The sequence below is a fragment of the Eucalyptus grandis genome, chromosome 11, assembly GCF_016545825.1.
Source record: "Eucalyptus grandis isolate ANBG69807.140 chromosome 11, ASM1654582v1, whole genome shotgun sequence".
Classification (NCBI taxonomy): domain Eukaryota; kingdom Viridiplantae; phylum Streptophyta; class Magnoliopsida; order Myrtales; family Myrtaceae; genus Eucalyptus; species Eucalyptus grandis.
This window is the reverse complement of record NC_052622.1, coordinates 5,229,615-5,254,684: the sequence shown is the minus strand read 5'-3', so window position 1 is coordinate 5,254,684 and position 25,070 is coordinate 5,229,615. Positions and strand designations below refer to the sequence as shown.

At 40.1% G+C, this 25,070-nt stretch overlaps 3 protein-coding genes across 3 annotated transcripts; all 3 read right to left on the bottom strand.

Annotated features, from left to right (window-relative positions):
- Positions 1–1,083: 1,083 nt before the first annotated feature.
- On the bottom strand, positions 1,084–2,398 carry LOC104427043 (rust resistance kinase Lr10). Its single transcript, XM_039304725.1, has one exon. The coding sequence runs from the start codon at positions 2,385–2,387 to the stop codon at positions 1,224–1,226; it is 1,164 nt and encodes a 387-aa protein (XP_039160659.1). The 5' UTR covers positions 2,388–2,398; the 3' UTR covers positions 1,084–1,223.
- A 2,847-nt stretch (positions 2,399–5,245) lies between these two features.
- Positions 5,246–7,801, bottom strand: LOC104424594 (rust resistance kinase Lr10). Its single transcript, XM_010037045.3, has 3 exons — positions 7,237–7,801; positions 6,705–6,773; positions 5,246–6,603 (listed from the first exon to the last, which is right to left on the bottom strand). The coding sequence occupies exons 1-3, from the start codon at positions 7,469–7,471 to the stop codon at positions 5,432–5,434; spliced, it is 1,476 nt and encodes a 491-aa protein (XP_010035347.2). The 5' UTR covers positions 7,472–7,801; the 3' UTR covers positions 5,246–5,431.
- A 4,491-nt stretch (positions 7,802–12,292) lies between these two features.
- On the bottom strand, positions 12,293–14,953 carry LOC104427042 (rust resistance kinase Lr10). The gene is given in 4 exon segments (XM_018865692.2): positions 12,293–13,017; positions 13,020–13,592; positions 13,722–13,781; positions 14,108–14,953. Coding segments are annotated over 4 exon segments (1,554 nt in total). The 5' UTR covers positions 14,433–14,953; the 3' UTR covers positions 12,293–12,421.
- Positions 14,954–25,070: the final 10,117 nt, after the last annotated feature.

The following is a 25,070-nucleotide window of genomic DNA, read 5'->3' as shown; positions in this document are numbered from 1 at the left end:
CTTTTCGATTATAAAAAGTCAAGTGTAAAAATTATAATTGTTGTATAAATAATTTTTTTTAGGCCACCCTAATTATGTAGTTGGTATAGTTGATTCACCGCACAGAGTATTTGCCCGAGTACAAATGAAGAATGGTGTGATTATTTGTGCAACCGAGCTCATAATTAGGGTCATCACAAACTCTCAGATCGCTCTTCAGCCAAAATGTCTAACATATATTCATGATCTCATCGTAAGAAATGGTGCACCGATTATTTTCAACAACAATACTAAAAGACTGAGGTAGAAGAAGGAAGAGGAGTTGATCTTTGATCATCAACCACAACACAATAGGCGGACGACGCGAAAGCATTCACGGAGCAGCGTGGGCGTATTGGCTCTCGCATTGCTTTGGTTGAGGTTGACAAAGCCAGGAATTGAGCTACTTGGGGTGGCTACTTGGGAGGCTCGAGCTCGCCAATTTGGTGAGGCTAAGCCTCGTCGATCTTTGGCGAGGCGTTGGCTCACCAATCTAGCAAGGCTTGACCTTGTCAGTCTTTGGCGAGCTCAAACTCGCCCAAGACTAGCTCAACTCGACTCGTCGAAATTGGGTAGCTCAAGCCTCACCAACCTTGGGTGAACTTGTTCCTCACCTGTGGCTGATTGTTGGCCATCATTGTGGCTGGCGATTGGCAAAGGAAAGCGAAAACGAAAATAAAAAATGAACATAAATAAATATTTTCATTTTCTTTAAAAATGAATTATTAGAAAATATTTTCTAAAAATATCACGTTTTCCGTGAAGCAAATGAAGCCTAATTAACCTGAGCAAACTCATAGAAGAAACAAGAATCTGAAGTCCCCACCGTCTATTGTTTAGTTAACCGCCACTCCCACCTCCCCTCCTAAAAAAAGAAAAAGATCGAAGTTTTCATTTATCATCTCTCCTAAAATTTTATCTATCTCTCTCCATTCATTCTTTTTCAACGTTATGCATGGCGACAATTGGTGTGCCGTGGAGCCATGCGTAGCATGAGTTCTGTGCTGGTTGGCCTTTTAAACAAAGAGTCCAAAACCCAAACTCACTCCTCGTAGGACTACACTAAAATACAATCGAAATTAAGATTTATAAACATAGTTATAAACGTCTAGAATCTGATGGCCATAAAAGGAGACCTACATCATCAATACGATCTGTTTCTATTTGTGACATATGTGACTGGAGTAGGTGCTACTGATATTTATCTATGCTTGTCTAATACTAATACTAGTTTGCTCAAGATGCGAAGCTTCATAAGTTGTTGCACTAATTGATGAAGTAGATATAGTATCATTGTCTTTGTCGGTCCAAGTTTCATCATCCCTTGCTGACATTTCTGTTGGATAAAAGAGTGGCTTGGGAGGTACTTGTAGATCATTTGCTTCTCCTTCGAGCATTTCCAAGACTTTATGCATCGAAGGGCGATCACTGGGATTCAATTGTATGCACCAAAGAGCAACTATTATCATCTTCTCTACTATTCTCTTATCCTCCTCGCTAACCTCTTCCATTGTAACATTTAATCCCTCACTAAGTTGGTCATGAACCCATAAAGGAAAGTAAATATCACTAGAATACTCCGCAACCGTGTCTGCATTCTTCCTCCTACTGGCCATTTCCATTAACAATTTGCCAAAACTATAGACATCAGCTTTGTAAGAGATACTCCCAATGTTCTTATAGACTAGCTCTGGAGCCATGTATCCTAAGGTTCCTCTTGCGGCAGTTAAAGACACGGTGTTGTGGTTCGGGGAGTACAATCTCGCCAGCCCAAAGTCAGAAACTTTTGGAGTTAAATCCTTATCAAGAAGAATATTGTGAGGCTTAATATCAAAATGTAGAATTTGCATGTCGCATCCTCGATGAAGATACTTGATCCCTCTAGCCACTCCGAGAGCAATCTTGTATACTTCCTTACAATCAAGGCAAGTCCCCTGTCCTCGTGAGAAAATGTGCTTATCCAAAGACCCATTGTGCATGAAATCATAGACGAGAGCTTGTTTGGAGCCTTCAAAGCAAAAACCAATGAGTCCAACCACATTAACATGATGAATTCTTCCGATGGTAGCCACTTCACTGATGAAGTCTTGCCCATTTGCTTTCCCATTCTTTAGGATCTTCACCGCAACATTGCAACCGCTTCTTAGTTTTCCTTTGAACACAAAACCATACCCTCCCTCACCTAGTTTGTCCTTAAGACCGCCTGTGATTTTCTTGATCTCCGAGTAAGAGTATCTTATCGGCCAGAAGTTATTGTTAGATTGCAAAAATTCTTCAACGTTTTGATCAATTGCTAAGTGTCTTCTCCTCCATTTGTGTATAAGCAACATCATCACACATGGGGCTCCCAAGATGAATTTCACAACCATGAATTCCCTGTATTTTGGTGAACACACAAGAGAATTGAGGATGTGTAATTTTTATGATAACCAATTTGTGGGTACATTAAATGTTTGCTTCTAGAAACATTAAATCAATTTCACAATGAGAAGATTGTAGTAATGTTACCAATGAGGGAGACCGTGCGCGCCGGAGTAAGCAGGTAGTAAAATAAGAGGAGACCAAATCCTACAAGGGAAATTGAATACGTAAGTGAAAGCTGAAAAAAAATTTAAAAGATAACTAATTTACCATAATCAAGTAATGAGTGTCCTGGTTCAATCCATTAAGATTTGACGCGGAATCTGAACTAAATAAATAAACAAATGAATAAAAATGCATTCATTATTATACTTACAAAATACCACAACATCATTTATCAAACTACTTAATTTTAATGGCCATTTTGAAATTACATGAGCTCCGAAAAGATATACAAATGACCGAGCTCAATTTCACATTTAGGTGAAAATTCACAGCCAAATATATTCGTTGAGAAAACTGAACAAATCACAAGTACTTACTTTCACTGCAATAAATTTGGTTCGTAGCGTTGATGCTGCACCGCCGACAACCTTTGAATTGCATCTTACAAGCTTTTTGAAGCCATGAAAGCTCAAATCCATAAGACATCTGTTCATGAATTTGTGCATAGGAACGAAGATCACTACGATTAACCCACCGTGGTATCATTGCCATATGCTTTATAGTGCATGCAGTTTCCACAGACGAGACATTCGCATCGATCATGGCATATACTCGCCCTCTTGTACTGGAGAAATTCGAAAGTTCAACCCCATCAAAGCACGATGAAGCGTCGACATAAGGCAGAGAATCGATAGCCTTCATGCAGTCCACGAATGCCACGGTCCTTGGAAACATTTCATCCTCGTACGTTTTTATCCAGCATTTATACGGCTTCCATTCGTGGCTGAAGTAGTTGCACGACAAAGGGTGATGAGGAAGAGATGAGCAATTTCCGTTTAGCGCAACATCAGCAACCCGAATTGTATAGTTGGCATGGTCGATGTATCGTACATAGTACTTGCTTGGATACAAATCGAGAATGGTGTGGTTGTTTATGCAAGCTAGCTCATAGTTAGGGTCACCACAGCCTTTTGGATCACCCTTCGGATCACCCTTCAGCCAAAATGGGTAGGTTATGTTTGAGATCTCCCCGCAAGAGGTGGTGCACTGATTATTTTCGTTGGCGTTGCTAAAAGACCGATGTAATAGTAGTAGAAGGAGAAGAAGAAGACATATAACAAAGACTCGATTTTTGAGCATCGGTTATGCAATGGCAGAGAGCAGGAATTGAGCAAGCAAGTCGAGTGTTTCAGTGTTGAGATGCAAACGAAGGGAAGATAACAAGCGAGGAATGATTTGTGTTGCCCTGTTTCTTTCTTGAAGCAACAACGGGAGAAGGAAAAATCTCTGGCTACGAACTCAATTGTGTGGAGGCGAGCCATTGAGGTGTAGCGACCACAGAAATGGGACGTGTCAGAGACGGAAAAGATTGGGATTAGTCCGCTCAAAAGTCGAAAGCCGGTCAACGTACGGCACAAGAACAAAGATGCCAATTTATGCACTGTGACAAACCTAAACTTCCATCGACCTCAGGCCCACCCCGACGCCACCAGTTGAGAGACCTCAATAAGATGACGACAGAGAACGATAAACGAGAATAGAAATCAGACTGGAAATGTGATGATCGATGGAGTGCCGTGAAACACTAGCCAGGTGAGTTTTTGCATCCATGGACGCATCTTTCCATTATTTTGGATTTGGTCCCCTAAACTTTTCATTATTTATCATTGAATCCCAAATTAAGGAACCAGTTATACATGTTCTTTGCAATTTTTGGAGGCCAAAAACAGAGAAATTGTATCTGACCCAAAAAAAAGAAAAAAACAGAGATTGTAAATGATGAAACTCGCCATTTTATAATTTTTTTTCCTTGTTAATTAAAAAATACAAAATGAAGTTATATGACTATTGGACCAATACTTTCACGAAACCCAAATGATTATTGGGCTTCGGGATAAGGAGCACGTTCAGCGGCCGAAAAAACTCAACCTTAAAAGTGACAATATTAAATTCACAAAAATTGTAAAATTTTCACATCCATGCTTAAATTGGGACTTCGTTTGCCCATTATTATTTCTAATTCATTCATTTTGATAGAAAGAGTGTTGTGCTGCTTAAAAATGATATTAGGAAATGTTTGGAATAGTCAACACGATCTTGAAAACTGAACACCAAAATACTTATTTGCACTTGAAATGAATTTAAACTTGAGCAAAATACTCAAACCTAATTTTAATAAAGATGGCATATATTTTCCCCTTGAATAAAATTTAGTCTTGATGCAATAGCCTTAGACAATGAATCTTAAAAGGAAAATTAATATCATTTTTTAAGTGCACATTTACCAGTAAAATAAATTTAGCAACCTAATTAATTGAATAAGAATTTTATTAATCGCATGCATTATCTTTATTAAGGGAGAGATCATATTTTGATATCTCACAATATTCTTTGATTCAACTTTTACGTAATTTATAAAAGTCTCCACTATTTATTGTTTAGTTAACTATCTCGCACTCCCTCGCCCTTAAGTCAAAGTTGTCTATTATCTCTCTTTGTCCGCCATTTTCTGACATTATTCGTAGCGATAATTGGTACACCATGAAGCAGCGCGTACATGGGGATCAATGGAGTGCTGTGAAGCCACGCGTATAGTGGGTTGGGTGCTAGCAGATTTTTAAGCAAAGACTTCGAAACCCAAACTCACTCCTAGAACTATGCCAAAAGTCATTAGATTTTATATTGGATACGAGAATCCAAATTACAGCCAATGACATTTTTAATATGATTTGCTAAAGGATAAATCCGGCCTAATTAAGATCCATAAATATAGTCATAAACATCTACAGTATGATGATGGCCAAGAAAGGGGAGCTACACATGAAACATCAATACCATGTTTCAATTTGCCACATACGTGACGGGATCAAATGATTTTGATACATCTCTATACTTGTATAATATCAGTACTAGTATACTCAAGAGGAGAACTTTCGCAACTTATTGCACTAGTTGATGGACTGGCCATAGTATAATTGCCTTCGTTAGTCAAAGTTCCATCATTTGGTCTTGACAGTTCTGTTGGATAAAAGAGTGTCTTGGGAGATATTTGTAAACTATCTATTTCTCCTTCGAGCATTTCTAAGACTTTGCGCATCGAAGGGCGGTCGCTAGGATTCCATTGTATGCACCAAAGACCAACTATTATCATCTTCTTTATTGTTCTCCTCTCCTCCTCACTAACTTCTTCCGTTGGAAATTCTAGTCCTTCGCTAAGTTGATTATGAACCCACAAAGGAAAATAAATCTGACTAGAATACTTTGACATCATGTCCCCATTCTTCCTCCTACTAGCCATTTCCATCAATAATTTTCCGAAACTATAGACATCGACTTTGTAAGAGACGCCATCAAGGTTCTTGAAGACAAGCTCTGAAGCCATGTACCTGAGGGTCCCTCTTGCGGTAGTCAGAGACACAATGTTGTAATTGGTGGGGTACAGTCTCGCGAGCCCAAAGTCGGAAACTTTTGGGGTGAAATCCTTGTCCAAAAGAATATTATGAGGCTTAATATCAAAGTGTAGAATTTGCACATCGCATCCTCGATGAAGATACCCAATCCCTCTAGCCATTCCAAGAGCAATCTTGTACACTTCCTTACAATCAAGAGAAATCCCTTGACCTTGTGAGAAAATGTGCTTATCCAGAGATCCATTGAGTATGAAATCGTAGACAAGTGCTTGTTTTGAGCCCTCAAAGCAAAAACCAATCAGTCCAACCACATTAACATGATAAATTCTTCCTATGGTAGCTACTTCGCTCATGAAGTCTTGCCCATTTGCTTTCCCCTTCTTTAGAATCTTTACCGCTGCCTCGTGGCCACTACGGAGTCTTCCTTTAAACATGGAACCATACCCTCCCTCGCCTAATTTGTCCTTGAGGCCGTTTGTGATTTTCTTAATGTTTAAGTAAGAGTACCTTATTGGTAAGAAGTTGTTGTTAGATTGCAAAAATTCTTCAATATTTTGATCCATTGCTAAGTGTCTTCTCCTCCATTTGCGGATAAGCAAGATCATCACACATGGAGCTCCCAAGATGAATTTCACAACCACGAATCCCACTGTGTTTTGGCGGAAACGCAAGAGAATTGGGGGTGTGTTAAATTGTTGTCATTTAGAAAAATTAAATCAATTCATAATGAGAGGATTAAAGCAATGTTACCGATGCCATAGTTCGTAAGGAGCACACCAAACCAGTAGATACACCAGAGGACAGCGACGAAAATATTTCCTGCAAAAGAGATTGATTTGTGACGAGTGGAAGACAATTTTTTCAGAGTACACCGTTTTATGCTGCTTCTGCCAGGGTTTGGTCCCCGGACTTGGGCATCCCCACCCCACCGTCCTCGCCACCGAGCCATATGCCCACGACACTTGTCTAGGTCATAATCAAACGCTGAGAATGTTGCTTCAAACTACTCAGATTTGTTGGCGGAATTCAAATTAAAGAAATAAACAAATGAATGAAAATGTATTTATTGTTACGTGAAAAAAGAAGAAGAAGAAGCCACAATGGCATTTAGCTAGCTACTTGATCTTAGTGGGCCTTTTCAAATCACAGGGGTTCTGAAAAAAATATACAGATGACTAGAGCTTAATTTTACGTGTAGATGAAATTTTACAGGTTTTGAGCAGGTATGTCCTCACAAAGTTTCATTTATTTGAGAAAACTGAACAAAATCAAAAGTTCTTACTTTTGGGTCCACACCGAATTTGGTGCTTGTGCTTGCTGCTGATGTACCAATAATAATGATGTTTGCAATGCATCTCAGCGGCAATTGGAAGCCATGAAAGTTCAAATCCATAAACCATCTGTTCGTGGATTTGGGCATAGGAACGAAGCTCATCGCCATCAACCCACCCAGGTATCATTGCCATAAGCTCTATAGTGCATGCGATTTCCATGTTTGAGACATTCGCATCGACCATGGCGTACAATCACCCTCTTGTACTAGAAAAATTCGATAATTCAACCCCATCAAGGCAGGGCGGAACATCAAGGTAAAATTGAGAAGCAACAGCCTTTTGGCAGTTCACGATTGAAACAGACTTGGATAACTCTCGACCATAGAACTCGTATGCCCCGCATTCATATGAATTCGATTGGAGCATGAAGCTGAGGCACGACAAAGAGCGTAGAGGAAGAGATGAGCAATTACCCCTTTGCAGCCTGATGTCAGCAACCCAAATCGTGTAGTTGGTGTAGTTGATGGAACGTACATGATACTTTGCTGAGTCAACGGTGTGGTTATTTATGCAGGCTAACTCATAGTTAGGGCTGCAGCAAATCTTCGGGTCACCCCTCAGTTGAAATGGATAGCTTATGTTTATGATCTCACCACAAGAGATGGTGCACTGATTATCTTCTACGGCGATACTAAAAGATTGAGATAGAAGTAGAAGAAAAAGAGCAAGAAGTAGTTGATCTTCGTGCATGGCTTATGCAATGGGAGAGAGTACGAATCAACTAAGCGAAATCGGAGGATTTAGTGTGGAGATGGAAAGAAAGATGAAGATGAGAGGAGCAGTCTCCGACGACAGAGGCGTACGAGACTTGGTAATGGCCCCCGGAAAAGTCAAGGCGCTCTAAGTTGGAGGCAATAATGCACTGCGAAATTATAATCAAAGTCGATCAGCTAGCGTTGATCAGCAACAGAGAATCGGAAAAAAGTCAAGGACTCAACGGTTGCGAACCATCCTAGAAAAGCTCGTAAAAGAATATCTGGGGAGGGTGCAAAACTGGTGTCGTCATCATCGACGATGATGGGTCAAAATTCAAAGATGCTCAAGCAACAAGTGCGTTCATCTTTTCCGGCTCATTCTGAATTTAGTAATGAAGGATTTAGTAAGTTACTAACCAAAAGAACGATGACGGGTCATAAACTGTCGAAACGGGTATTTTGCTCCACTAGATTGTTGTAAAACCACGCCTAGCGCAGGCTGTGTGCTAGTTGTGTTTTGAAGCAAAGACTACGAAACCTGAACTTGCTCCTCGTAACAATATGCCGAAGGTCGTCATTGGCTTTTTCGTCGGATTCGAAAGCCAAAATATAACTGATGAAATCTTTAATTTGATAATGCTAAGGATGATGGCTTGGGAGGTATTTGCAAATTGTCCATACTTCTCCCTTTAGCAGTTCCAAGACTTTGTGCATAAAGGGGCGTTCACCAGGATTCCATTGTATGCATCATCTTCTTTACTATTCTCCTATCCTCCTCACTAACTTCTTCCACTAGAACATTCAATCCTTCACTAAGGGGTCATGAACCCATGAAGGGAAGTAAATATGACTAGAACACTCTACAACCACATCTTCATTCTTCCTCCAACTCACCATTTCCATTAACAATTTGCCGAAATTACAAATATTAGCTTTGTAAGTTATGCCCCCAAGGTTATTATGGTGTCACGACTTGAAATTTTTCATACAATTTGAACCTCGAATAAATAAATGATTTAACTCCACTTTAATCCTCCGATGCATAACTAATTTATCCTCAATCATATAAATAATTTAACCTAAGCTAATATACATCAAAACATTATGTGTAAAAACATGTCTCCATTTTCGTTGCCCACTTTGATCCAATCCTTACAAATGATTTTGGGAAGCGTATTTTAAAAGCCCTTAAACACTGAATCTGCACAATCTATAAGATATATTGGGTGAGTCTAAGCTCAGTAAATGAACTCATTAGCTCTAAAGTAAGAGATCATTTTACCAATCGACCTAGAAGCACAATAACACCATAACAACCAACCAATAATATCACATATCATTTCGTGGAACCACTATAATTTAGGAAGTGTCAATCCTTCATTTGGTTAGAGTTCTATAGAAATTAAACTTATTGAATCTTGCATACTAAATGATGCGTACAGTTGACATTTGGATAAATTTCCGCAAATGTTAACACACGATCTACTTGGCTTTTACTTCTGGCTGAAGACTGGCATGACGCATTTGGCTTGAAAATAAAATTTCTTTTTCATCCTGAAGATGTTAAAAGAAAAGGTAAGTAGAATAATAAATTTTCTCATGTTTATTGTTTTTATAATAATGAATTCAACTTTTCTAATTTTGGATTCTTTTTCAGATGTAATGCTATCTATGTCCTTCCATTTGTCTTGGTACATTTCAAGTGCGTTGCCCACGTTAAGATCACATCTTGTCTTGAAATTGTAACGAATCAGATGTGATGCCACCCTCACTTTGTAATTTAGTTGCTAGTGAGTTCATTGGTGGTGGAGAGCGCTCCAACTCCTAGAAGGTCAAAGTCAAAGTCTTATTTGAAGCGACAAGTCTTGTGGGGTTGATCAGGCGTGTAAAAATCTTAGCGCTATAGAATATCCACATAAAAGTCCTCATGAAACTTCCTACTACGCATGATGCCTTCCCACTTGGACAGCACCCGCACATCACGGCACTAACAACTTTGCGTAACTATTGACGACTTTGACTTAAGAAAATGAGAAGATGATAGCAACGTTACTCCTTTTTAATGAGAGTAACGGTGTGGCCTTCATGATAGGTTTCATCCTTTAAATTATGATAAATCAATCAATAAATCAGATGAAAAAAAAGATTTAGAAAATTAAGATATCTACAATTTAAACATTTTTTTGTTAGGCAAAATAAATATAGGATTTCTATTAACAATATCCTTTGACTCTTGTAGATACATTAATTGCATATTTTTGTTGATATTTGTGAATAAGCTAAAAAGAGTATGCATGTCGATGCCCAACAACAAGTATTACTTGATGAGAGAGCTCTATTTTATGAATGCGTTGGTGATTCTTTGAGTCCAGTCTACTTGCGGTTTCTTTTTTAATTTATTTTGGGAGTGAATCCCAAGATATATTTTATCTTCTTTTAGACTCAATATTTTGACACGTCATATATAGTATTCGAGCATCTTACTTGAGTATATCAGATTAAGATTAGTTCCTTTTCCTAACCTAAATGTTCCGGTGACATTTCTTGCTAACCATTTAAGCCTCAATCATTGGCTATTATAATTCTTTGTGGACGCAGTAATGTCAACTGCTCCCTTAAGCACGGGATTTCTCTATGTACCCTGTGATGAGATCCAGATAATCAAAAGCGGAAATTTTGGTCACAAATGAATCCATGGACTTTACTTAAATATCGAATTGACAAATTCTCATGTGGATTGAAAATGTTTTCGAAAGAGCAGATAATATTATGGGTTTGAACCACCGCCCGTGGTGGCGCAACTGGCTTTGGGCCCTCTCCCCCTCATGAAGGGGAGGGGTTCGAATCCCAGAGGCATCGTGTTCGCGCGACTCAAACGCAGCTGGGTCTTTGGTGGTGGCTTAGTCCGCCTCGGATTTACGTCTAGCCTACCGGCCGACGGCAGTTCCTGGATCATTATATATATATTATGGGTTTGAATAATAGCTGAGGTACAATTAGATGTCATTTGAAAAGTTGAATTTCATGCTCAATTAGCGCAAACTCGCTAGCCATGACTCCTTAACTCTCCACTGCCCAAAAAATACACAGATTATGAAGCATGGATGTTAGTTCCGAGGTGGTGACTGCAATTGAACTGATTTCCAAACAAACGTGAATGAAGAACAAGTTGCCGAACTCTTTGATTTGAATATTTACTTCGACAGCCTTCACATATATCGTAGAAAACAGGCCAATAATAGATGGAAGCAGGCAATCACCAATCAAATAACTCTCCATGAAAAAATTCCAAAATGATTTCTATCTGTTTATACAGACTTGTTTGGCGAGAAAATATGTAGAGGAAATTCACGTTGATGCCGGACATTTTCCCCGAGCACCTCTGCTTCTCGTGCAACATCTTCGAACCTCTTCCCACACTTGTTTAATGCGTCGCATATCTTGTTCATCGAACCTGCAATCACCAACAAAGCGTTGGCCTCAACTACACCATTCTTAAAAGCCTAATCATCAAAGGCCTCGATAATCCTCACTCCTGCCAGACTACGTAGAAGCATTCACAGTGCGGAGTGGACGGATGGGTTCTCGCCGCCCCTTTGGTTGAGGTTGATGAAACCAAGGACCGGCCCGCTCGTCATGGCATTCAAGTCGCCGGAGTGAAAGCTCATGGGGCGACCCTCGCCAGCAACCCATGTGGTACCGTGCTGGTTTGCGGGATGCACTCGCGGCTCCATGGTGGCCCCACCATGCATGTGCCGCACTGCGCCGCTGCCGATTTGCCTCCACCACTTATCGCCTTCTTCTTCGACTATGTCTTTGCCTTCTTCTCTCACGCAAGTGTTGATTGGGACTGGAATAATGAGGGATCTTTCTATTGTTATTTCGGAATTTTTGGGGACAAAAGCAGAGAAATTTTAAGTGATGCAACTCGCCAATATATGCTCACTTGTTCCCTTATTAATCAACAAATAACCTCACTTACCGCTAATTAACCTTAGCAATCTCGTAAAAGAAACAAGAATTTGAAGTCCCCCCCATCTATTGTGCTGGTAACTGCCTTGTACTCTCCCTCCATTACACCGAAGTTTTTGTTTATCTTCTCTCCTCAAAATTTAATCATCTCTCTCCATTCGTCATTTTTCAACATTATGCGTCGCGACAATTGGCGTGCCATGAAGTGACTCGTACGTACACCGCCGGAGTGCCGTGAAGCCACACGGATCACGAGTTACATGTTAGTTGGCCTTTTGAAAGAAAGACTACAAAACCCACTCTTTTTTCGTAGGGCTACGCTGAAATACGGTCGAAATTAAGATTCACAAACATAGTTATAAACATATACAACCTACTGATGGCCATGAAAGGAGACCTACATCATCGATACAATCCGTTTCTATTTGCCACATGTGTGACTGGATTAAGTGCTATTGATATTTGTCTATGCTTGTCTAATATTAGTAATAGTATGCTCAATATGAGAAGGTTCATAAGTTGTTGCATTAGTTGCTGAAGTGGATATAGTATCATTGCCTTCGTCAGTCCAAGTTTCATCATCCCTCGTAGACATTTCTGTTGGATAAAAGAGCGGCTTTGGAGGTATTTGTAGATCATCTACTTCTCCTTCAAGCATTTCCAAGACTTTATGCATTGAAGGGCGACCACTAGGATTCAATTGTATGCACCAAAGAGCAACTATTATTATCTTCTTCACTATTGTCTTATCCTCCTTGCCAACTTCTTCTATTGGAACATTCGATCCGTCACTAAATTGGTCATGAACCCATAAAGGAAAGTACATTTGACTGGAATACTCTACAGTTACGTCCACATTTTTCCTCCTACTGGCCATTTCCATCAACAATTTGCCGAAACTATAGACATCGGCTTTGTGAGAGATGCCCCCAAGGTTCTTGTAGACTAGCTCTGGAGCCATGTATCCCAAGGTTCCTCTTGCGGCAGTTAAAGACACGGTGTTGTGGTTCGAGGAATACAATCTTGCTAGTCCAAAGTCGGAAACTTTTGGAGTCAAATCCTGTCAAGAAGAATGTTGTGAGGCTTAATATCGAAGTGCAGAATTTGCATGTCGCATCCTCGGTGAAGATACTCGATCCCTCTAGCCACTCCGAGAGCAATCTTGTACATTTCCTTGCAATCAAGAGAAGTGCCCTCTCCTTGTGAAAAAATGTGTTGATCTAAAGACCCATTGTGCATGAAATCATAGACAAGAGCTTGTTTGGAGCCTTTGAAGCAAAAACCAATGAGTCCAACCACATTAACATGATGAATTATGCCGATCGTAGCCACTTCATTGATGAAGTCTTGCCCGTTCGCTTTCCCCTTCTTTAGGATCTTCACTGCAACATCACGACCACTTTTAAGTCTTCCTTTGAACACTGAACCATACCCTCCCTCACCTAATTTGTCCTTAAGGCCACCAGTGATTTTCTTGATATCCGAATAAGAGTACCTTATTGGCAAGAAATTGTTGTTAGATTGCAAAAATTCTTCAACGTTTTGATCCATTGCTAAGTGTCTTCTCCTCCATTTGCATAATAGCAAAATCACCACGCATGGGGCTCCCAAGATTAACTTCATAACTATGAATGGCACTGTAATTTTGGGGAAGGCGCAAGAAAATTGTGGGTGCATTACTATGCTGATAGCCAACTTTTGGGTGTGTAATATGTTTGCATTTAGAAACATTAAATTAGTTGACAAGAAGATTGCAGTAATGTTACCGATGCCATAGAGCATGAGCACTTCGGTAAGCGCGCCAATAAAGAGGAGGAAATAATTTCCTAGAAGGGAGATTGAATACGTGTCAACTGAAAGCTGAAAAAATTTAAAAGATACCTATTTACCATAATCAAGCAATGAGTGTATTGGTTCAATTCATTAAGATTTGTCACCGGAATATGAAATAAATAAATAAACAAATGAATAAAGATATATTCATTATTATATACTTATAAAATACCACAATAACATATATCTAACTACTTGATCTTAATGGCCATTTTCAAAATACATGAGCTCTGAAAAGATATATAAATGACCAAGCTCAATTTCACATTTAGATGAAATTTCACAGCCAAAGAAAACTGAACAAATCATAAGTACTTACCTTCACTGCAATAAATTTGGTTTTTTGCGTTGATGCCGCAAAAACCACAACCTTTGAATTGCATCTTACAGGCTTCTTGAAGCCATGAAAGCTCAAATCCATAAGACATTTGTTCATGAATTTGTGCATAGGAACGAAGATCATTGAGATTAACCCACCATGGTATCATTGCCATAAGCTTTATAGTGCATGCAGTTTCTACAGACGAGATATTCGCATTGAGCATGGCATATACTTGCCTTCTTGTACCAGAGAAATTCGAAAATTTGTCCCCATCAAAGCATGGCGAAGCGTCGATGTAAAGCTGAGAATCGATGGCCTTCATGCAGTCCACGATTGCCACTGTTTTAGGAAGCTTGAAATCCCTGTACGTGCTTATCCAGCATGTATACGGCTCCCATTCGTAGTTGGACGTGCACGACAAAGAGCGGTGAGGAGATGAGCAATTTCCAATTTGCAACCCAGAATCGGCAATCCTAATTGTAAAGTTGGTATGGTCGATGTACCGTACATAGTACTTGCCTGAGTACCAATCGAGAATGGTAAGGTTATTTATGCATGCTAGCTCAAAGCGAGGATCGCCACAGATCTTTGGGTCGCCTTTCAGTCAGAATGGGTGCCTTATATTCGCGACCTCCCCACAAGAGGTGGCACACTGATTATCTTCTACGGCAATACTAAAAGACTGAGGTAGAAGTAGAAGAAAAACAGCAAGAAGTAGTTGATCTTCGTGCATAGCTTATGCAAGGGGGAGAGTACGAATCAACTAAGCGAAATTAGAGGGTTTAGTGTGGAGATGGAAAAGAAAGAGAGATGAAGATGAGAGGAGCCATCTCCGACGACGGAGCCGTATGAGACTTGGTAATGGCCGGCTCAAAAGTCAAAGCCGCTCTAACTTTGAGGCAATAATGCACTGCGAAATTATTATCAAAGTCGATCAGCTTGCGTAGATCAGCAACAGCGAATCGGAAAAAAGTCAAAACTCGAAGGTTGCTAAAGCCCGTAGAAGAATATCCGGGGAAGGTGCGAAACTGGTGTCCTCATCGTCGACTATGATGGGTCAATATTCGAAGATGCTCGAGCAACAAGTGCGTCCATCTTTTCCGGGTCATTCTGAAATTAGTAACGAAGGATCTAGTAAGTTACTAACCAAAGGAATTGTTGCAATAAGGCGAGCGATCGAACAATAATATAGACAGAAAAAGAAAATAAATCGAACATCAGATTTACGTGGTTCAGTCGTAAAGACCTACGTCCACGGGAAGAGCAGCAGTGAATTTCACTATAGATCAAGTGATACAAGAAGATTACACACTCAAGTCATTCAAACACTCTCTTGGTGTTTCCCAAGCTCCAATTACACCCAATAACACACACAATGTTTAGTTTCGAAATTCCTCAAAAAATAATCTCTCAATCTCACGAAGGAATTACATGCAAATCTTACCACAAGATTTAATTGGCTTTAACACTAAACATTCTTGGATGTAATTCACGACAAAGAAAATCCCTCCCAAGCACTCGACAACGAGGCGGCGCTTCAAGACCAATTCTTCACGATCAACGGTGGAACACCAATCACTCACACGGCGCTTCAAGACAATTTGTGATCCACATCTATCACCCACGGCCACAAGTCTATATATAAGTGAAACCCTTATTATTTTGCCAACTTCTCATAGGATTTTGTTTCCTATCCAAAACATATCTTTGTATAGTTTAAACAAAATTCAAGTTCTAGTCAAAGTTGGACTTTCCTATTTTAGTAGCCAGACTCTTCAACGCAGATTCAAATTTGGAAAGTTGATCTTCGGATCTTCTTTGTTCGATTTCGAACATCCGCAACATATCCAATTCGGAATATTCGTAATTTTGCATTGGGCTTAAATTCGAGACATATTTTAACAGGAATGATGACGGGCCATGAACCATCGAAACGGGTATTTTGCTCCACTACATTGTCCTAAACCCATGGCTAGTGCAGGTTGGGTGCTAGTTGTGTTTTGAAGCAAAGACTTCGAAACCTGAACTTGCTCCTCGTAACAATATGCTGAAGGTCATCATTGGCTTTTCCGTCGGATTCGAGAGCAGAAATATAACTTTGATCGGATAATCCTAAGGATGATACAGACATATTTTATGTCCATAATTATAGTCATATACATATACAATCAGATGATGGTCATGATCGGTTTTTATTTACTACATATGTCACAGGATGAAATGGTACTGATATGTCTTTTATGATTGGGTAATACTAGTACTAACATACTCAAGCTAAGAATCTTCATAATTTTCTTATCCTCCTTGCTAACTTTTTCAACTGGAACGTTCAATATTTTACTAAGGTGGTCATCAACCGGTAAAGGAAAGTAAATATGAGTCGAACACTCTACAACCAAGTCCCCATTCTTCCTCCAACTAATCATTTCTATCAACAATTTGTCGAAACTACAGACATCGGCTTCGCAAGAAATGCCCCCAAGGTTCTTATGGTGTCACGACTTGAAATTTTTTATACAATTTGAACCTCAAATGAATAAATAATTTAACTTCACTTTAGTCCTCTAATAAATAACTAATTCATCCTCAATTATACAAGTAATTTAACCTTCGCTATTATTAATCAAAATCTTATGTAGAAAAGTCTGCCTCCACTCTCGTTGCCCATTTTGATTCAATCCATACAAGTGATTTTCGGAAGGGTTAATATAAAAGCCTTCGAACTTCAAACCTGAACAATATGAAAAATATATTAGGATGAGTCTAAGTTCAATAAAAGAACTCTTCAGGTCTAAAGTAAAAGATCATCTTACCAGTTGACCTAGAAGCACAACATCATAACAACAAACGAGTAATATCACGTATCATTTCGTGGAATCACTATATTTTCCCAAAATGTCAATCCCTCATTTGTTTAGAGTACTCTATCAATTAAAGTTATTCCTAATTTTTTTTTTCATATTCATAATAAAATATTTCGATCACTCTAAGGCATGTGTTCTACACAATTCAAGTACTTGCATCCCAGATCATGTATGACATGTTACTTTTCAGCTTCTATGAGTACACATCATAGTGTAAATTCATAATTAGGTCAACAACCCACATCTTCGACCACATATTCATATCTCCCCCATACTTTGCTTACTTGAGTAACGAGGATATCAACATACTCTAGACAATAAGTATTCACTTACATCTTCCAAACATATTATTTCAAATACTTTAAGATGTAAATCATGTGTCATATATAAATGATTATGATCAAGTGAGCAATAAAATATAGAGATAAAGGTATAATTGCATCTTAAGACTTTCAAAAAGTGCAATCAAGTTTTAAAAACTTATTAAGTTGGTGTAATCATTGTTTTCGATGACATCACGGCAAATAATGATGCACTCATTATTTTCGACCCCAATGGTAAAAGACCGATTTAGAATAAGAATAAGAACAGGGAGTTGATCCTTGTGAGCACGAATTAAGTAAAAGAATCTAGTGCTAGTGTTGAGATGTACCAGAAAGAAAGATAAGCATGAGAGTGATAATTTTGAGTTGCTTTGTTTCTTGAATAGCGACCAAAAATGGGAGGTATGAGAGAATGAAAAGTGGGGGATGGTTGGTGAAAAGTCAAAGCCGCTTAACGTACGTGACAAGCACGAGGGGAGATTTTATGCACTGCGATCCATCAAAAGTCCACTCGATCTTGGCGGACCAGATCCGTAAAGGCCACATTTGTATAATCTTAAATATATTTTAACGCATGATAAACTTGACTTTTACTTGTAGCCGAAGACTTTAATGATCCATCTGGTTCCTATATTTGGTTTTTTTTTTTTTGCAAAAAAATGTGATATTTTTTGGAAAAAAATTAATATTTGGTTAAAACTTGAGAATGAACTAGAAATATTTTCCATTAATTGATAAAATTTTTCCTAAATACACATACACTATTGAACGCTAACAACTTGTGGATGGGCAGTCGGAGAACTAGTATAGGCATCAAGGTCTCCGATTTGACCTCAATTAACCTTGACCAGGAAGTCGAGGACTCAAGCACGGGCACCTAGGTTTTGGACACGAGCACGGGCATGAATCCCAAGTCCACAAAAGCCGAGTTTGAGAACTCGATGCCTATGCTTGACTCCATGATGCCTCGGCTCAAGTTCACAGAGGCTAGACCCAAGGGCTCCATGCCCATACTTGGGTCCTGAGCTCAAGTCCATTGAAGTTGGGCTTGGGTCCACAAAGGCCGAGTGTAGGACCCTAATGCCTGTGTTCGAGTCTTCGACGCTTGAGCTTGAGTCCACCATGCTCAAGCGTTGTTCTATAGAGGCTAGGCTTGGGCCTAACACTGGGGTTCCAAGCAAGACCTTGATGGACCTCGACGCGGGCACCAAGGACCTTAGTACAGGCATTGGGGTGTCCCGAGCCCGACCTAGATGGACATAGGCCTGAGCGCCAAGCACCCGGGCATTGGCATCAAAGTGTTAGGCCCAACCTTGATGGACTGTAGCATGAGCATTAGGGTCCTGGGCCTTAATCTCAATAGGCATTGGCTTGGGCATGGGCATTGGAGTCTTGAGAACACTAGGCTCCTCAGCCTCGGCCTTGATAAACATTGACTCAAGCATTTGGGACTTGGGGCCGAGCGTAAGAGATCCAAGCATGACGTTTGTGGACTTAAACCTAAGTGCTGGGGATTTGAGCATGGGTATTGGGATCCCGCGCTTAACCTTTGAGGACTCAAGCACCGGGACATTGGGCATGGGCACCGAGATCTCATGCCTGACCTTGATAGATCTAGGCGTGGACACCAATGACCCGGGCATGGGCACTAGGGTCGGTCCGATCTCCATGGACCATGAAATGGAGTATAGCGGCCACGAAATGGGACACGCGAGAGAAGGAAAATATTGGAAATGGTTGGCTGAAAAGTCAACGACGGTCAACGTACGAGACAAGCACGAAGGTAGACTTTACGCACCGCGACGAATCTAGAGTTGAATCAACATTGGCCCGGGTCACCCCCACGCAGCTGTGCAGCAAGTTCAGAGCGAACCTAGGCCCAGCACGGCCGGTGGTGATTGTTTGTGACGAGGAGCATAGATTATAAGATCCGAATTTGACTTCCGAAAAGGTCATGTCGATTCATGTTTGAATGATTGGAAGTTGGATGCGATTGCTGTGAGTTCTTTTTTTTTTTTTTTTTTTTGTTCTTATTGCAGACAAAAGGGGGAAAAGGCAAAATGCTAAACGCCCAAAATATATTCGTGAAATCTCACGTGTAGAATGATACATGAGATCTACATTTGTATAATTGGAGAGACAGAGAGAGATGTTTTTGTTTTTTCTATCAATTGGGAGAGATAGATTAAATGGTAGGAAATTATATACACTACTTTCAAAAAGATACTAGGTATTTTTCCCCTTCTTATATTTTTTAATTGCCTTCTCAATTATAAAAAATCATGTATAAAAATTACAACATCCGAGTATATATATATACATGCTCAAAAGTTAATTCGAAAATATGAAAAGGGAGAAACACCTCACACTTTCTTTTTGTAGTGTATTAAGTTTATTTGTATCCGTCGTCTTTAACTCTCATTCCACTTATTAACATCATATCACACATTTTATTCAAATAATTTATATGTAAAATAACTTTATGTTGTTGTCCACAATATGTCTGACTAATGACTATTTCGATAGTATCTAGATACACTTGTTAACACCGACTAACAATTTGTTGTAAACATCAAGGAATTGATTTTTTCTTTTTTGGATTTGAATATTTCTATGCTCCACTAGTAATACTGCTATATAAATTATTGCAGTACTTGATGATTGTGATAATAGCGGCCATGGGTCCGTCAGGCTCCGTACGAACATGATCTTTAGCAGCAGATGCTTATGTAGGACAAAAGAGTGGCTTGGGAGGCATTTGTAGATTATCTACTTCTTTCTTTAGGATGCCAAATACTTCCGTGCTTGAAGGACGATGGACAGGATACATTGAATGCACCAAAGACCCACTATTATCTTCTTGAATATCCTCATATTCTCTTCACTAACTTCTTCCACTTAAATGTTCTCTCTCACACTTCAATCATCGTAAACCCAAGATGGAAAGCAAATCTGGCTCGAATGCTTTGGTTTGCATTGAGATTCATCCTTTCACCGGCCATTTCCATCAACAATTTGCCTAAGCTGCAGACACGGGCCATGTAAGAGACACCCCCGAAGTTATTATAGACCAAATCTGGAGCCATGCATCCCCAGGTTCCTCTTGCGGCAGGTAGAGACACGGTGTTTAGCTTGTCGGGGTACAACTTCGCAAGCCCAAAGTCTGATACTTCAGGAGTGAAACGCTTATTGAGAAGGCTTTCACAAGGCTTAAAATCAAAGTACAGAATTTGCATGTCGCTGAGATATTCAATTCCTCTATGATGAATTTGTAATGCATCAAAAACTTAACATGATTTAGGTGAAAGCTCAGTGCTTACCGATATGAAATGGGGATCATAAATGCAATTACAGGAAGATTGGAAAAGGTTACCTTGCAATGCATCCCCCGTTGCTGTCCTGAGGGAGATTATTGGCAAAGAGGGTTTTCACTACAGAAGGCCAGTCTCTTGTTTGACAAATACAGTGTCCCGATGACAGACCCGGTGGAAGTGGATAGACAGCAAGCATAAGCCTTGAGGAGGTTCTGTCCCGGCAGAATCTCAAACGTCTGTTGAAATACCTATCCTGTCCCCCCACTGCGAGAACTCTTGTCCCCTGAGCAAGTCAAGCCATTGCTGCGTCTGTGATGCCAGGGCTGGTTCTAACTGTTTCACAAAAACATAGCACAATTACCAATTAGTTGAGGTCAAGCAAGGATAGAGTTCTTAACATCATAATTCAATCGATTAGAAACCGTGAGGAGACAAGAATCAAAGAAATTACAGGCTTTGTCTCTCACAAGTCACAAATAAACTAAAGAACAGACAACAAGCCAAAACAAAAGCTTATCCAGCTGCTGCAGCGCTTCCTTTTACAGGACAAAGCTAATTTCTCTTCTTTACGGGCAAAAAGACGGAAAGCCAAGAGATGATCATTTATCTAGTCCTAATTCAGTAACGCAAAGAGCCCGATGGGTTTAGATGGCTCTAGAAAATGATGGTAAACAAACCGTGTCCTCCACAGAAGTGCCATGTTTTGCATTTGGAAATTTGTTATAAATAGGAATCGACATAGATTGCCGAAAGAATAAGCACCAAAGATAGCAGTGCAATTAGAATGGAAGCTCCCCTACATAAATATTCAAGGGACTCGAGCCACTTAACAGCTAATTGGCCGATTGAATACACAGACTATGAAGCATGTATCCTAGTTCCTCGGAGGTAACAGCTAAAGAAGCCGATGGCTGCTTATTTGAACTGATTCCTAAAATGGTGTGAGGCCACCATGCCGGTCGTACGAGGTCAATGAAGGACGAGGTGCCAAACTCTATGGATTGAATATTTAGTTCTATAGCATTCGCTTATATTGCAGAAACGGAGAAAAAATATATGCAAGCAAGCAATCATCAATCAGATATGTCGACACCAGTTAGGAACTGATGTTTTCATCTGATTCTATATCCGGGTTCACCGAGACAAAATGCAGAGAGAACTCACGGCGATGCTAGACATTGTCCGCGCGCACCTCTGCTTTTCGCGTGGCATCTTCAAACCTCTTCCCACACCGGTTCAACGCGCCGCATATCCTGTCCATCGGACCTGCAAACACCACCAAATCGTCGGCCTCATCAGAACCATTTCTCAAAACCCTCTAATCACCAATCATTAACTTCCAGCGCGAAGTATACGCCTCGATAGTACTCACTCCTGCCGGACGGCGCGGGGGCATTCAGCGGAGCGACGTGGACGTGCGGGTTCTCGCGGGGGCCGAGCCGCTCGCGGTTGAGGTTGGCGTAGCCGGAGGCCGAGCCGCTCGCGAGGGGGCCGTGGGCCTTGCCGGCGACCCAGGTGGCGGCGTGCTGGTTCGCGGGGTGCGCCTGGGGCTCGACCGGGGTCCCCACCACGCACTTGCCGCACCGCGTAACCTCCTTCGCCGTCTTCTTCGTCTTCGCCTCCAATCGGGACTGCGACTCGAGGAACTTATCGCACGAGAAAAGAGAGTGAAGATGGAATTTAGAAAACGGCAGAGAGATCTCGATAAGATTGCTGGAAAGAACAATAAACGAGAATCAGAATCAGAATTGGAATGTGACGAGTTTTTTTTTTTTGGTTGCTTAATTTTTGAATTAACGGTTGAATGCGTTTGAGCGTTTGAGTCCAGAAGCGACCTCCTCGCTAAAGCGAAAGAGACTTTTGGAAGGAAGCAAACAGCGACTAGCGAGGCGACTTTTTGCATCCGAGGACGTGCCCTTTCTGTTATTTCAGATTTGGTCCCCTGAACTTTATGTCATTTTGTCTTGTGTCCCAGATTAATGAACCCGTCGTCGAAAAGGTGTTCTTCGGAATCTTTGGAGACCCAAAAACAGTAAATATTGTATCCGGCCAAGAGAAAAAAGAGCAGTGAAATTGCAGCCGATGGAAACGCACCGTTCGATTCTTTTTTTACTCACTTCTTAATCAGAAAATGCAAATGAAGTTATACGACTTCCGTATGAATGTTGGGCTCCGAGTCAAGGATCATATTCGCCGGCTTATAAAAAAAAATCTTAAAAACGGCAAAATTAAATTCGCAAAAATTGAAAAATTTCGTATCCATTCTCAAAGCGGGATTTTGTTTGCTCTCGTTTATTTGTAGTGTGCTTGATTTGATATGAAGAGTGATGTATACTAGGAAGCGTTTACAGTAGTTAACACAGTATTGAGAACTAGACACGACATGCTTGTTTATATTTGAAATGAATTTAAACTCAAGTAGGACACTCAAACTAGGTTTTAGTAAAGATGACATATATCTCCCTCTCGAATAAAATTTCCTACAAATGTAATAGCCCTAGACTACAAATCTTAAAAGGACAACTATTACAATTTTTTGAGTGCACATATACCGCTAAAATAACTTTAGCAACCTATTAATAGAGTAAGAATATGTATTAGCGCTATTCAAGGAGAGATCATCTTTTGATCTCTCACACCATTTCTTTTTTTGTTTGATCCTATTTTATATTTATTTTACAAGCTACTGTGTGTATGTTGTGTGCAAACAATGAAACTCTACTCCTTCACTCACGTGTCCCCCACCCCAACCCCACAAGAATATGAGAAATTGAACTCCCCATTTCCTTATGGCTAACCTAATAAATAGAATAAGAATTTAATTAATCTTATGTATTATTGTTATTCAGGGAGAGATCATCTTTTGATATCTCTCACAATTTTTTATTCGGTTTTTACCTAATCAATAAAATTCTGCACCATTTGTTGTGAAGGTTACTGTCTCGTACTCCCTTCCTTTAAACCGAAATTATTTATTTTGTCTTGGGACTCCCTCCCTTTAAACCAAATCCTTTACTATCTCTCTCCATTTGTCATTTTTCAACATCATTAGTATAGCGGGTTGTGTGCTAGCTAGATTTTTAAGCATAGACTTCAGAACCCAAACTTCCACCTCATAGCACTATGTTGAAAGTTGTCACTAGATTTTCTATTGGATTTGAAAGTCCACATTATACAACCAATGACATCTTCAATTGATAATGCTAAAGCATGATACAGACGTGATTAATATATTAAAAGAGTAGTCATAAACATAGAAAATATGGTGATGGCCAAGAGGGGGAGCTACACGTGAAATATCATCAATACCACAATTCATTCTACCACAAATGTGACGGTATCGAATGGTTTCGATATGTGGCTATACTTGTATAATACTAGTGGTAATGATAATCTTCATAAGTTATTTCACTAGTAGATGAAGTGGACATAGTATCTTTGCCATTGTTAGTCCAAGTACCATCATCCCTTGTTGACATTTCTGTTGGATAAAAGAGTGGCTTGGGAGGAATTTGTAGATCATCTACCTCTCCTTCGAGCATTTCCAAGACTTTGTGCATCGAAGGACGCTCGCTAGGTTTCAATTGTATGCACCAAAGAGCAACTATTATCATCTTGTTTATTATTCTCCTCTTCTCCTGGCTTGCTTCTTCCACCGGAATGTCCATTCGTTCACTAAGTTGGTCATGAACCCATAAAGGAAAGTAAGTTTGACTAGAATACTCTACAACCGCCTCCCAATTCTTTCTCTCACTAGCCATTTCCATCAACAATTTGCCGAAACTATAGACATCGGCTTTGTAAGAAACGCCCCCAAGGCTCTTGAAGACCAACTCCGAAGCCATGTATCCCAAGGTTCCTCTTGCAGCAGTTAGAGACACGGTGTCGTAGTCCGTTGGATACAATTTAGCGAGCCCAAAGTCAGAAACTTTTGGGATGAAATCCTTGTCAATAAGAATGTTGTGAGGCTTAATATCAAAGTGTAGAATTTGCATATCACATCCTCGATGAAGATATTCAATCCCTCTAGCCACTCCAAGGGCAATCTTGTACACTTCTTTGCAATTGAGGAAATTCCCTCCTCCTTGTGTGAAAATGTGCTTATCCAAGGACCCATTGTGCATGAAATCATAGAGAAGAGCTTGTTTCGAGCCCTCGAAGCAATAACCGATGAGTATGACCACATTAACATGATGAATTCTTCCAATGGTGGCCACTTCACTGATGAAATCCTGTCCATTCGATTTCCCCTTCTTCAAAATCTTGACTGCCACTTCGCGGCCACTTCGGATGTCACGCCCCGATCCTCGAGCACGCACACATCCTTTTACTTGGTCGATTTTATAATGCGATATCCCAGGACTAAGTATCGCCGACCCTTTTTGCATATTTAGCACATGCGGAAGCGATTATAAATCCCCGACGGTAACACAATGGGATAGAAAAGTAAGGCCATATT